The 14611-nt window shown below is 61.2% G+C and overlaps 1 protein-coding gene across 2 annotated transcripts in view; it reads left to right on the top strand.

The window, feature by feature from the left end:
* The window catches only part of TANGO2 (transport and golgi organization 2 homolog), a 43098-nt gene extending 28970 nt beyond the window's left edge, over positions 1 to 14128 (top strand). For both annotated transcript variants that reach the window (XM_062182233.1, XM_062182234.1), the window contains 6 exons: positions 2168 to 2287; positions 3042 to 3156; positions 5707 to 5777; positions 10271 to 10424; positions 11459 to 11563; positions 13236 to 14128. In XM_062182233.1, the coding sequence (XP_062038217.1) occupies positions 2168 to 2287; positions 3042 to 3156; positions 5707 to 5777; positions 10271 to 10424; positions 11459 to 11563; positions 13236 to 13356 (686 nt within the window). In that variant the 3' untranslated portion in view covers positions 13357 to 14128. The remainder of the gene's footprint in view (positions 1 to 2167; positions 2288 to 3041; positions 3157 to 5706; positions 5778 to 10270; positions 10425 to 11458; positions 11564 to 13235) is intronic.
* The last annotated feature ends 483 nt before the right edge of the window (positions 14129 to 14611 follow it).

Genomic DNA, 14611 nt, shown 5'->3' with positions numbered 1-14611 from the left:
GGCTGGGCGTGGGGTGGGGATATACAGAGAAGGGTGGTCCATCGTAGACTCAGTCTGTGATGGCCCACAGCAGCTGGGGGCAGGCCAGGCTGAAGCCAGGAGTCAGGAGTTCCATGCGGGTCTTTCACAGGGTGGCAGGAACCCAGGCACTTGCGCCATCATCTGCTGCCTCCCAGGGGCATTAGCAGGGCATCCCAAGCATCAGTTTAGCCCGTTGCACCACAAGGCCCACCCGGATGCCTTTCCCTAAGTCCTGAGATTAGTGCGTGAGTCCTCCTGCTCTGTCTGAGTCCTCCTGCTCTGTCTGAGTCCTCCTGCTCTGTCTGAGTCCTCCTGCTCTGTCTGTGCTTTCTGCTTTGGAGACAGCCAGCCAATCCCTGTGACAGACCTGCTGGGCGTTTTTGGTTTGCTTGTCTGTTTAAAGGCTCACTGATTTATCTAAAAGACTAAGAGAATCCTTCCATCTGCTGGTACAACAGGCTGGGTGAGGCTGAAGCCAGGAGCTAGGGACTCTGTCTTATTCTCCCAGGTGGGTGGCAGGGGTCCGAGTCCCTGGGCCGTCATCCACTGCCTCCCAGGCCCATCAGCAAGGAGCGGAGTAGCTGGGCTGTGAGCAGAGCAGCTGGGAGTGGAACCGGCAGTCCCATTTGAATGCTGGCATCCCAAGCTGCGGCCTAACGGGCTGCATCCCAGCACACGCCCCCTGCTGGTGGTTTGAATTGATTGGGATTGTCCTGCCCGGAGAAGTGTCCTGGAACGGTAGTCGGTCTTGACAGCTCTCCGTAGATCAGGTCAGCTCGACTTCTCTCTGTGGCACCCTGTGGATTTCCATCTTTAAGGATCACCCATCCCTCTTGAACATTTCCCTAAGTAACTTTTTTTAAATCATACTAAATTTTTTAAAATTTATTTATTTGAAAGACAGAGATAGAGAGAGACAGACAGACAGACCTTCCATGTGCTGGTTCATTCCCCAGATGGCCACAATGGCTAGAGCTGGGCCAGACCGAAACCAGGAGGCTGGAACTCCATTAGGGTCCCCCACATGCGTGCATGGGCCTAAGGACTTGAGTCATCTTCTGCTGCTTTCCCTGGTGCATTTAGCAGGGAGCTGGGTTGGAAATGGAGCATCCGAGACTCAAACCAGTGTTCATATGGGATGCTGGCACTGCAGCTTTATCTGCTATGTTACAATGCCAGCCCCCATACTAAGTGTTTTCTTTTTTTTTAAACACTGTTGTGAATGGCATACTTTTTTTTTTCCTTAAAAGATTTATTTACGGCCGCGGCTCACTAAACTAATCCTCCACCTGCAGCGCCGGCACCCCGGGCTCTAGTCCCGGTTGGGGCGGCAGATTCTGTCCTGGTTGCTCCTCTTCCAGGCCAGCTCTCTGCTGTGGCCCAGGAAGGCAGTGGAGGATGGCCCAGGTCCTTGGGCCCTGCACCCGCATGGGAGACCAGGAGAAGCACCTGGCTCCTGGCTTCGGATTGGCGCAGCGCACCAGCTGCAGCGCGCCAGATGTAGCAGCCATTTGTGGGGTGAACCAACAGAAGGAAGACCTTTCTCTCTGTCTCTCTCTCTCACTAACTCTGCCTGTAAAAAAAAAATAAATAAAAAGATAAAAGATTTATTTAATGATAGGCCAGCACTGTGGTATACCAGGTTAAGCTGCCACCTGCAGTGCCGGCATCCCATATGGGCGCCGGTTCGAGTTCTGGCTGCTCCACTTCCGATCCAGCTGTCTGCTATGGCCTGGGAAAGCAGTGGAAGATGGCCCAAGTACTTGGGCCCCTGCACCCGCGTGGGAGACCTGGAAGAAGCTCTTGGATCCTGGCTTCAAATCGGCACAGCTGCGGCCGTTGCAGCAAATTGAGGAGTGAACCAGCAGATGAAAGACTTTTCTCTCTCTCTCTTTCTGCCTCTCCTCTCTCTGTGTAACTGACTTTCATATATATATATATATATATATATATGCAGAGCCTTACTAAAAAAGATTTATTTATTTGAAAGAGTTATACACAGAGAGAAGGAGAGGCAGAGAGAGAGAGATCTTCCATCCTCTGGTTCACTCCCCAATTGGCCGCAGGGCTGGGGGCGGGGGCCGGGTGGGGTCCCGCCAGCTTGGCGGCGGGCGCTGTGGGTGGTAATGCTTGTGGTTTGCGGCAGGGCTGGACATGGAGGAGGGCAGGGAAGGCGGCACGTGGCTGGGCATCAGCACGCGCGGGAAGCTGGCGGCGCTCACCAACTACCTGCAGCCGCGGCAGGACCCGGAGGCCCGAGGCCGAGGTAGGGCGGGCAGCGGCTCCCGGGGCGGGGCCGAGTCTAGATGAGAAGGGGCGGGGCCGCGGCGGCTGGGCGGAGTCTAGCTGGGCAGGGGCGTGGCCAGGGCGGGGCTGAGGCCAGTGAGGCGGAGTCGACCTGGGTAGGGGCGGGGCTGAAGTGGGAGGGGCGGGGCAAAGTCGAGATGGGCAGGGGCGGGGCCGAGGTTCAGCAGGCAGGGACTAGGTAAGGCGGGCGTGATGGGGGTGCGGGTAGGGCGGAGCTGGGAGAGGGGTCAGGTGGGGTCCTGCAGGGCTTCCTCAAGTTGTGGGGTAGGGGTATGGGGATCACGTGGAAGAAAAGGAGAAGTGTGGACCTTGTTTGGAGCCACCTCAGCCTGGCCCACGTGACATGGGACCTGCTCCGTGCCTGCCTGTCATCCCCCAGAGTGTCACTCCCGACCACTGCCTCACTGTCCCCGCTGCTGACCAGAGGACAGCTCTGTGGGCACACATTGCCCCCGCTTCTGGTGCTTCCTCCACCCCGCCCCCACCCTCTTCATGATCCCTTTCCATCATGGAGAAATAATGAGGTGGGTAGCCTTCTGAAAGCTTTCGGCTGAGTTGAAGGGGCGTGGCTGACTCCAGGCGGAGGGTCTCCAGTGTGATTCCCTCTGCCCCCCATCTGCCTTCATCCTCCTTGGGGGCTCACCTCAGTCCTCCCGGGGAGAAAGGCTCTTTCCTGCTGCCTCGGCCACGGGCTTCTGTCCCCCTGCCTGCAGGCGAGCTCGTGACCCACTTTCTGACCACGGACCTGGACAGCTTGTCCTACCTGAAGAAGGTCTCCGTCGAGGGCCACCTGTACAACGGCTTCAACCTCCTAGCCGCTGACTTGAGGTGGGTCTGCCGGGAGGCAGGGACAGCCACCCTGCCCGGTGCCACCTGGCCCCAGGTGTCAAGGCACGCGGTTAGGCCAGGGACAGGCAGACAGGGCAGGGGGTCAGCACCCTGCTGCCTGCAATCAGCCTGCTCCTGGATTCTACGACAAAACCCTGAAATGTGCTGCTGCTGAAAGAGGTTTGGCTGATGGCATGGCTCACTTGGCTAATCCTCCGCCTGCGGCGCTGGCACCCCGGGTTCTAATCCTGGTAGGGGCACCGGATTATGTCCTGGTTGCTCCTCTTCCAGTCCAGGTCTCTGCTGTGGCCTGGGAAGGCAGTGGAGGGTGGCCTGTACCCGCATGGGAGACCAGGAGGAAGCACCTGGCTCCTGGCTTCAGATTGGCACAGTGCACCAGCCGTAGTGGCCACTTGGGGAGTGAAACAACGGAAAGGAAGACCTTTCTCTCTGTCTCTCTCTCTCACTGTCTAACTCTGCCTGTCAAAGAAAAAGAAAAAAAGAGAGAGGTTTGCTTAGTAGCTCACAGTTTAGGAAGCTAAGAGTCAAAACAGCACGTTGCAGACCGTGGCGAATGCCCCACATAGCGTGGGGTGGGGGGCGGTCGTTGGCCCCAAGCTCAGGCTTCTGGGAGGACCCTCCTGTGAGAACTGTGTTTCCAAGGCCGGGCTCCAGGGACCCAAGGACACCGCACTGGGCCCCGCTCTTGAAGATCGCACTGCCCCCCAGTAGTGCTGCCCTGAGGCTGAGGCCACCCCATGCTCAAAGCCTGTGATGCATGGGCCGTTGTGGTGGTGGTAGTTCAGACCCCAGCGCTGCCACGTCCAGATGTCCATGCTGAGGCTGCCGCCTCCCGTAAGGGCAAGTCCAGGGCTCATAAGCCCCAGGCCCACAGTGCCACGAGCTCCCAGTGTGCACGGCAGCTTCTGTCCCCTGCATGGAGAGACACCTTTGTCATCCCACGGGAGCTGCTCTGGAACCTTCCTACTCACACCCTTGGCTGCCTGTGCCCTCTGCTCCCCCACGTTCAGGGACCACCGTCAGGTGTTGATGGGACCCCAGATCAGAGCAGACCCGTGGCTGTGACGTGGTAGGAGTCAGTGCTCTCAGGAGCCCTGAGGGTGGGACATGAATGGCACTATTCTCAGAGTGGATGCGTGGGTAGGTGACTCCTGCAGTTGGGGCTGGAGCCCGAGCAGCTCTCCCAGCTCCCAGAGCCTGCAGGGTTCAGGTCCCGCCTCCCTGACACCGCCCAAGAGGGCATACAGTGGTCAGGGGGCGTGTCCCTGTGTGGGCGGCAGCTGGGAGCAGTTGGAAGTCTGAGCCTGGAAGGGAGGGAGACAGCCTGGCCACAGCTGTCCCGGGGTCAGAGCCTCCCACACCGGCTCCGGGGGGCCCTGGCCACAGCCGGAGAGTGGCCTCCTACTTCTAAGGTTCTCACACCAGAAGCTCGGAAGCGCCTTCTGCCTGTGAACAAAACCTCTGAAAAGCGTTATCCCAGCATCTTTTTTAAGATTCCATTGGTTTATTTGTGGGGCAGAGTTATAAACAGACAGAGAGGGAGAGACAGAGAGAAAGGTCTCCCATCCACTGGTTCACTCCCCAAATGGCAGCAATGGCTGGAGCTGGGCTGACCAGGAGCCAGGAGCTTCTTCTGGGTCTTCCATACAGGTGCAGGGGCCCGAGCACTTGGGCCATCCTCCACTGCTTTCCCAGGCCATAAACAGAGAGCTGGATTGGAAGAGGAGCAGCGGGGACATGAACCAGCGCCCATATGGGATGCCAGCCCTGCAGGCGGAGGAGACAGCCTGCTACGCCCAGCACCAGCCCCATAGCCAGCATCCCAAGAAAGCTGCTTAGGGCTGTGATAAGGGAGAAACATGAACCGGATGTGAACACAGACTGGAAACCCCGGAAGCTGGCTGGGGCGGGGGTGGGTCCTGCCTGTGGGAAGGGGAGGACCCCCCCACGCCCCCGACTCCGTCCCCACGCCTGCTCCTTTCTCCTCGGATGTTCTTCCTGAAGGCTCAGAGCCCCGCACCCAGCATCCAGCATCCAGCCAGAAGAGGCGTCTCCCGGGTCCCAGAGTGGTCCGCTTTAGTTCGCTAAAAAAGGGATGTTCCAGCAGGTAGACTGAAGTGTAGGACTGAGAGACTGGAACATTCCAAAGGGCCCTAAAATGCACACTCAGCACAGAAAAGTAGGAGAGCGTGGTCTGTGCCCCTGCCCCACCCCCTTAGACCACGAGGTGCCTTCAGGTTGGGGCCGCAGCCGACAGAGGGGGCTGGTGTTGGTGGGTGCAGGTCAGGCCTGTACCTGGCACAGGCGGCCTCCTTGTGCCCCTGCCGAGGGCATTCAGGGAGGCAGGAGGGTCGGCCAGGGGCGCTGGGCAGGAGCTGGGGTCTCTGTGACCCTACCTTCCAGCGCCTCCCCCGCCCTGGCCTGGCTGGGTGGCGCCAGAGGCAGACACCACCCCTTGTGTGTGTGCCCTGCTCCCACCCCCACCAACCCCCCCATGCCCCCGCCTGACCTGCTCTCATCCGGCCGCAGCACAACGAAGGGAGATGTCGTTTGCTACTACGGAAACCGCGGGGAGCCGGAGCCCATCGTCCTCGCGCCAGGTGAGCCTGCTCCGGGCAGCCTGGTGGGGAGGCGGCTGCTGCTGAGCCGGTGCTGCACTGCTCCCTGGGGGACTGCACTCTTTGCTGCCTGGCCTGGGATACTGAGAGAGCTCTGTGCCCTCCGGGCTCTGCGTATCCCGTCCCCACGTGGGGAACCGGCGGTGGGCACTGGGCCTCAGCCCTGCTCCCCCAGCCAGTCTGGGCAGAATGTCCTCTCTCTGTCTCTCACACACACACACCCTGTCCCGTGGGCACTTTAGGGACAGAGTCTATGTCTGGTCCCAGGTCTGATCCCAGGCGCCCCTGGGAAATGAGGTGGGTGGGGTCTGGCACGGCCCTCCGAGCTCAGGATGCTGCTGGGGCTCGAGCCTGGGTTCCCCGCCCCCGCCCCCGGCTGCCCTTGGCTGCTCCTGCTGGTCGCATTTTGAGACTGCGTGTCTTGGACCCTGCTGTGGTCCCGGCACCTGGGTTGTCAGCTTCCAGAAGGTGCTTTGAGCCCTGGGGGGAGGGGGCTCAGCCTCTGCAGCTCCGCCCACCCCTGGCCTCTGGGTGGCCACGCCCCCTCCGCAGCCCCACGTTGGGAGTCGCAGGCTTCCTCTGCAGTGGGCACACACACCTTCCACCAGGGGTCAGCAGCAGGCCCGAAACCCCGGGTGACCCCGAGCCCTCTGTGCCTGGCCGGGGCCGCACTGCAGACTTCATCTGTTGTCCCCGCCTGGCTCACACCAGGGCTGGCCTCCAGTTCCCAGCCTGCCCGGTGAGATTTCAGCCACAGGTGGCCCGGTGACTCCAGGGTGGCCCCCTTTGCTGGGTGGTATCCAGGCCCATTCATCCTGGGCCAGATGGGGTCCTCAAAGGAGGCAGCCCCCCCACCCCAGCACGCACACACACCCCTGAAGGGAGCGGGCCTCTCCCTGCACACACACCTGCTGCCCCGCCCATGGCCTCCGTGTGCGCGGGGAACGGGTAGCCCACCCTGCTAGCCGCTGGATGCTGTGGAGTAGCAGCAAGCCCCCCGGTTGCTCCCTGTGGACCTGGCCCTCCCCTCCTTGCCTTGACCTGAGCTGTAAGCCCCACCCCCCCACCAGGCCCAGCTGAGTTTCCAGGGGTGGGCGTAGCCACAGACAGGAGCCATGGGTGAAGCAGCACTGCAGGCAGCCCAGGTCTCGGACGCTGCCTGCACCCGGTCCGCGCCTGTCCCCGCAAGTCCCTGTGCTCCCCACCAGCCCCAGTGTCTCGGTGCCAGGGTCGCGGGGGGAGGGTTTGTGCCCATGGAGTCGACAGGAAGTCGGGGCCATGGGTGCTGGGGAAGAACTGGAAGCAAAAGGAGGTAGCGACGCCCGCTGCCCATTCCAAATGCTGGCGCAGAGGCCTTGGGGGAAGCGGCTGGAACGCACCCCCACGACAACCTCAGAGCTCAGCGCCCGAGACCCCCAGACGGGAGACGCTGTCATTCTGGGGAGAATCCTTCCATCTGCACCCTGTTCCACCCACACACGAATATTTATTTGCGAGCAGAGAGAACGCCTATCCATTGGTTGACCCTCCAGATGCTCACAGTAGCCAGAACTGGGCCTGGGAGCCCAGTCTAGAGCCAGGCCGTCCACCCAGGTCTCCCACGAGTACCTCAGCCGTCACCGCTGCCTCCCAGAGTCTGTGCTAGCAGGAAGCTGGAGTCAGGATCTGGGGCTGGGACTCCGATGGGGGATTGTGGACGTCTTACCCAGCACCTTATTGGCCAGGCGAAATGCCCACCCTGTGTTGTTGTTTTTTAATAGCTTTATTTTTTTAAAAGAAAGTATTTATTTATTTGAAAAGTAGAGTGACAGAGAGAGAGAGGGAGGGAGGGAGGGAGAAGGAGAGCAAGAGAGGGAGCCCTTTCATCTGCTGGTTCACTTCCCAAATGCCTGCACCAGCCGGGGCTGCCGGGGCTGGGCCAGGCCAAAGCTGGGAACAAGAACCCCCTCCAGGTCTCCCACGCGGGTGCAGGGCCCAGCACTTTGGGCCGTCTTCTACTGCTGTCCCTGGTGCATTAGCAGGGAGCTGGATGGGATGCAGAGAAGCCGGGACTCGAACTGGCATCCAACATGAGATGCCAGCATTAGAAGCGGCAGCTTAACCCCCTGCACCACAAGGCCAGTCCTGGGGGCTGCGTGAGTTCTTTTCCTTTGGCTTTGTGTTGTCAAGGTTCACGGCGTTGTAGCCTGAGCAATGCAACTGGCCCTCAGTGTCTCCCGGGGGCTGGTTCCCTCATGTAAAGTGTAACCTAAATAAATCCTCCCATAAGCTTTCTTTACTTTGAACTTGAAAGACAGAGAGTTCATTTCCCAAATGCCTGCAACGGCAGGATCTGGGTCTTACCGCGTGGGTAGCAGGAGCAGGAATGCAGCTACTGGTGCCATCACCGCGCCTCCCAGGGTCTGCAGGAGTCAGGAGCCCAGCCTGAGCTCTGGACCCAAGGCCTCCAGTGTCGGCCCCGGGACCCAAGGCCCCCCCGTGTCGGCCCCGGGCATCTTAAGTGCTAGGCTAAACACCCACACCCTGCCACCAAAAAATAAATTTTTAAAGTTATTTGAGAGGTAGGGAGACAGAGAATTCCCATTTGCTGCTTTGCTCCTTCAAAGCCCGCAGCAGCCAGGGTGGGCCAGGAGCTCAGTCTGGTCTCCCCCCGGGGGTGTCAGGGACCCCAAGTACTTGAGCCAGTATCTGCCACCTCCTGGGGGCGGGATGCATTAGCAGGAAGTTGGAATCTGGAGTGAAACCGGGACTTGAACCCAGGTGCCCTGATATGGGATGCCGGTGTCCCGAGCAGCACCCCCACCTGCCTGCCCTGTGGACTTTGGATTTTGTCGCTGTTGTGTGCATACCTCGGGGTGGCGTTGTTGGCACATGCAGTGACTACGTCACCTGTTGAGGAGCTTCCCATCTGTTCTCCTGAGCAGCTGCACCTGCAGTGTGCGAGGCCCCGGCTTCCCTGCGTCCTCCCCGTCCTTGTGGCTGCCTGACCACAGCTAAGCTAATGGGTGTGACTGGCCTTCCTCCAGGGACTGCCGATGTCAACCTTCTTTTCCTGTGAAACCTTTCTCCAGGTCCTTTGCCCCTCCCCCCCTTTTTAAAAGATTTATTTGGAAGGCAGAGTTACAGAGAGAAAGAGAGGACTTCTACCGCTAGTTCACTCCCCACAGCAGATGGGGCTGGGCCAGACTGAAGCCAGGAGCCAGGAGCTTCTTCCAGGCCTTGGGCCATCCTCCACTGTTTTCCCAGCGCATTAGCAGGGAGCTGGGTCAGAGGCAGAGCGGCCTGGCCTGCAGTCGGTGTCTCAAGTGACGGCTTAGCCTGCTGTGCCACAGCGCCGGCCTCGCCTCCTTGCTAGCTTTTGAGGCCCAGAACTTTTAACTTTTGATGCAGCCTCCTTTTTTTTTTTTTTTTTTTTTTCCCTATTTTTAAAAATTGTGTTGCTTGTGCTTCTGGTGCTTTGTCTCAGAAATCGTGGCCTGATCCGAGGTCAGGAAGCCTTGCCCCTTGCGTGTTTTCTTCTAGGGCTTTTACAGCTGTAGCTGTGTCATTCATGTCTGTGATGGGACATTTTGGCATGCCTATGGCGCGAGGTCGGGTCCAACTCCAAGCTTTGCCCATGGCTGCCCAGTTGCCCACTTCTAGGATTTTGAGGGGTCTTCTGAGTTGTTCCTGATGGAAACACACACACACACACGCACCAGCAGAGCTACAGCTGGGGGCTACATCAGACTCCGCGCACGTCCTCACTGGGCGGTCTGGTTGGGCAGAGGCTGCGTCCAGGATGCCGGGTCCCAGCACGCCAGCCCCTGCAGCCCAGGCCTCTGGAGATGGGGTCCCTGCACCTCCCCCACCAGTCTGCGTCGCTCCCTTCGGCAGCAGGAGAAACCAACCCTCTTCCTGTCGGTCACACCTCCCGTCTGCACTCTGGGAACTTGTTCTGAGAATCCACAGCTCACAGGCCTTGCTCGGAGACGCCCCCCTCGCTGCCCCCGCTGGGTCCTGGCTGATGTGTGTGCGCGCACGCATGCGCAGAACCGGGCAGGCCGTGCTCCACGCAGGCCCTGCCTAAGCCTCCCCCGACGTTGGGGGAGGGTAGCCCCCTTACTGCTGCCATGAGTCAGGACCGATCTTCGTGCAGGGTGCTCTCCCACCCTGCACCCTCCCAGACAGCCCCGCAGTGCCGGTGGGCAAAGCCCCGTTGAGTAACAACCCCCCCCCCCCCACCTTTGCCCATTGGGTCTTTGGTTGCCCGTCCATCCAGGCTGCTTGGGCCCTGTGCCTCAGGGCCTCCTGGGGGTGCCCTCGCTGCACTAGTGGGTCAGAAATGGCCTAGAGACAGTGTTGGAGTCCTGGGTGGGGCGGGGGGACCCAATGTGGTCTGGTCCGCCGTCCTCCTGGCTAGGTGGGCAGGTGGGAGTTGACGCCGGAGTCGCACAGCGGGGCCTCTGCATGGCCAGGCTGACCCCTCCCCGCAGGGACCTACGGGCTGAGCAACGCGCTGCTGGAAACCCCGTGGCGGAAGCTGTGCTTCGGCAAGCAGCTCTTCCTGGAGGCCCTGGAGCGGAGCCAGGCGCTCCCTAAGGACGCCCTCGTCGGCCAGCTCCTGGACGTGCTGAACAACGAGGAGGCGTGAGTTGGGGGCCCTGCTTACCCCACCCCCAGGCCCTCGGGGGCAGTTGGGGTTTCCCGGGGTGGAGGGTGCCATCACAGCTGGGGCTCTCAGTGCTGGGCAGCCCTGGGTGTGTCATGCGGGTCCTTACGGGGCCAGAGCAGCTAGGTTCTCTGCTAGCTCCTGGAAGGTTCCAGAATCTCCCCCGGAAAATTGGGGGGACGTGAGCAGCCAGGGTCAGAACAGATCTGGGTCTTACCGTGCTGCCTACCTGCTGTCCCCCAGGGACCATGAGCTGAGGATTAGCCCCTCCAGGAATACAGGGCGGGCGGGGCGGAGGGGAGCAACTGCCATCGCCCTCCTTGCCCGAGCTGGGCCTTGAGTGCGAGCAGCCTCAGAGGCTGGACGCCGGGGCCCCTGGTGCTCATCAGGCTGCCTTTGTCCCACATGCGCCTTACGATTTCCTGCCTGGACAGCCCAGTGTCCCTCCAGCTAGCAGCCTTTCAGAGGGACCCCCACAGCCTCCCCTCCCCCCTCTGTGCTGTCCGCCTCCCCGCCTCCCTGCCTGCCCCTGCTCGGCCTCCCTGGCCTCTGGGCCTCTGGGAGCCACTGCATCATTCTCCAGGCCCTGCACTGCCGCCCTCTCTGGGGTGCCTGCCTGGGCTCACCCAGCGGCCCCTGCTCAGCTATGAGTCTCCATGGGCCATCCCGGGCAGGCTGTGACAGGCCCTGGCTGCGCTTGGTGATGGCCGTAGCCTTGGTGCCAGTTGTAGGGGCTGGCAGGTCTCAGGGCTCCAGTGGATAGATTCCCACAGGGCACCGGGGGCAGGCCGGGGAGTGTGGGGTGTGCTGTTGGGAGCCCTAAGTGGGAGGGAGGTCAGAGCAGGAAACCCCCACCCCTGCCCCAGCCGCCTTCCAAGGCCAGTGGATTCCTTGGAAGCACCCAGGCCATTAGGACAGCAAGCAGGTCTTCTCCCCAACCCTGGCCACTCTGGGCTGTGGGTGGGACAGGCCAGGGAATGATGGCCACACCCCTCCTTCTCGATCCTTGCAGACAGCTGCCTGACCCAGCCATCGAGGACCAGGGCCGGGAGTACGTGCAGCCCATCCTGAGCAAATATGCGGCCGTGTGCGTGCGTGGCCCCAACTACGGCACCAGGTGAGGAGGCCCTGCTCCCCGGCTGCTCCAGCTTTGCGTGGCTCCAGTGAAATCCCCAAGGAAACTTATCTTGAAAGAGAAAAGGCTAGGCCGGCACCGTGGCTTAACAAGCTAATCCTCCGCTTTGCGGCGCCGGCACACCAGGTTCTAGTCCCGGTTGGGGCGCCGGATTCTATCCCTGGTTGCCCCTCTTCCAGGCCAGCTCTCTGCTATGGCCCGGGAAGGCAGTGGAGGATGGCCCAAGTGCTTGGGCCCTGCACCCACATGGGAGACCAGGAGAAGCACCTGGCTCCTGGCTTCGGATCAGCACGATGCACTGGCTGCAGCGGCCATTGGAGGGTGAACCAACGGCAAAAAGGAAGACCTTTCTGTCTCTCTCACTATCCACTCTGTCAAAAAAAAAAGAGAAAAGGCTAATTGACATCAACACCTTGGAGGTTCAGGTCCAAGGTCAGGCAGCACCACTGGCATGGGCTCTGCCCCCCCCGCGGCCCCACGGAGTGGAACCCCAGAGCCTCTGCCCCCGTTTCGAGGTGGCTGTGGTGGGGAGGGCGAGCAGACCCCACAGGTAAATGTCACACACAGAGGAGTCCGTTGCCTCCTAAGTGTGGCCCCTGGGCTGCCCCCCAACCCAGGAGGAGCCAGGAGGAGCCAGGAGGGGTGGGGATGCCTCAGTACCGCTCTGGTGAGCGGGTCCCCACGGTGCAGGCCTGGTACCGATGCTGCAGGACTGCTAAAACTGAAGCAGCTGGCACAGGCTACTTTATAAAGAGAGGCTTCTTTGGGTTCAGATTCCGGAAGCACACGAGATCAAGGGGCCCTCGTCCGGCGGCAGGAGCTTCTGGCTGGCCAAGGCCCAGGGCAGCCTGGGCATCCCGCGGCGAGAGACAGGGAGCACAGCTCCATCCAGGTCTCCCACGTTGGTGCAGGAGCCCAAGCCCTTGGGCCATCTTCTCTGCTGCTGTCCCAGGTGCATTAGCAGGGAGGTGGATTGGAAGCGGAGCAGCCAGGACGGGAACTGCGCTCCTATGGGATGCCAGTGTCTCGGGCAGTGGCTTAATCCGCTAGGCCCCATTCTGCCCTCTCAGTAACCTCACAGTGGGGATTAAATTTCAACACCTGGAGCCTTAGCGGGGGATACTCAGGCCACATCCAGACCACAGCGGGGCTGCCAGCAGCTCTCGCCGTACAGGTGCAGGAATGTCACTTCCCCTCAGTCCCTCCTGTGTCACGAGCTTACGCTGGTGACTGAAGTGTGCACCTGGCGTCCCCGAATCCAACACCCTCTGGAACCCTCAGCCTGTCACGGGGAGAGCTGGAGGGAGCACCCGGGGCAGGGCCTGCTGTCGGAGCCTGGGAAGTGGGGAGGTGCGGGGCGAGAGGGAGTTTCCCAGGTGAAGGCCCGGGCCCCCAAGGGGTTGAGAGCCAGGCTTCTTGGAAGGACCAGGCACCTGGGGTGCTGTGAGTGGGAAGTGGGCAGCTGAGGCTGAGCTGCAGAGGGGCGGGCTGGGGAGCATTTTGGGGTGCAGGAGACAGGACGCACCCAGCGTGGGTCTGCAGAGCCAGCAGGGAGCCTAGCTCCTGGTCACGGGCACCAGGTATGGCTCTGCTAGGTGGAGCCGAGGCTGACTGACGGCTGTGGGGTCGACGTGGGCCCCACACTGTCTTCCAGAACCAACACCATCATCCTCGTGGACACGGATGGCCACGTGACCTTCACGGAGCGCAGCATGCTGGACAGGGACCCCACCCGCTGGGAGACCAGCACCCATGAGTTCACGCTGCAGAGCTAACCCCTTCCCCGGGCAGGTCTGCGGGCTCCTGGGAGGCCCTGGCACAAGGAACCTTCCAGAGCCACACTGCACTGCCTGTGACTTGGCCAGGGCCCTCTGAGGTGTGCATCCCCCATCTTGTGTCCCCCTTTGCCCAGCTCGGGACCCACTCTATGCCAGTGGGGAGCAACAGAGGCTGTGTGAGGTGTGGAACAGCTGCACATGCGCTCTGTGTGTGTGTGTACGTGTGGGAGACTGTGCCTGGGCTCACTCTGCATGTGTGCACAGGCACACGTGTACGTGAGCACAGACATGGATAGGTGCATACACCCTCGACTGAGCTCGCACTTGGGAACACACCACACGTGCACGCGTGACAGGTGCCACTGTGCCTACACCTGTCACTCATGCCCCAGCCAGGACGTGTCTGCTCTGGTCAAAGTAAACAGGCATGGACTTCTGTTTAAATGGGGCCCTTCGGCTCTCCAGGGCTCAGAGCACTGCACACTGCCGTTCCCCACAAGGAAGCCACACTCAGAACAGTGGATGCTGCCGTGGCCCCGCACATGCGCACTGGGGTTCCCAGACAGTCCCCCTGGGGGATGCCAGCCCCCTGGTATGCACTGAGGACTCTCAGGCCCGTGCTTACCCGACAGGGGTCGTGCGTCCCCGGCAGGCCCACCTCAGCGAGGAGACAGAGCTGGCCCCTGCCGCCACCCCGCTTCACAGGAGTCCTGTACTTGAACCTGAGCTGCTGCGAATAAACTTGGAGGCTGGGGCGAGCGAGTGCATCTCAGGGTTCTTGCTTTGTGTGGCAGCGGGGGCTCCTGCCGCGGGCAGATGCCCCAAACGAGGCTCTCCCACGGCCCGCTGAGGCTGCGACGGAAGCCCGTGTGTCTGGCGACTGTCCATTTCCCAGGACACAGGAGAGCCTTGCTGGTTTACATTCAGGGCAAGCCCCACACCAGCAGGGGTCCCCCAGGCAGCAGTGGGGAGCCCCACGGGGAAGCCCCGGAGGGAGGGGCGTGCTCAACCTCCTGACTCCAGATGGTGGGAGGGGCAGCTTGTGGGGCAGGAGGGAGTTTGCCTCTGCCCCAGGAGCCCCTGGGTTGGGCCCTTGGAGCTCCAGTCCCATCCCCTGTGGAGCATCAGGAGGCCCATGCCACCAGTGCTGTGGGAAATAAGCCCACCAGAGACCCCCTTACCCATCACAGGATGGACTCCGACACACAAAGTCAGCAAAAAAGTGGGCCTTTATTCACGACCCTGCAAGGAC

The sequence above is a fragment of the Lepus europaeus genome, chromosome 23 (assembly GCF_033115175.1).
Source record: "Lepus europaeus isolate LE1 chromosome 23, mLepTim1.pri, whole genome shotgun sequence".
Classification (NCBI taxonomy): Eukaryota; Metazoa; Chordata; class Mammalia; order Lagomorpha; family Leporidae; genus Lepus; species Lepus europaeus.
This window is presented reverse-complemented; position numbering and strand designations above follow the sequence as displayed.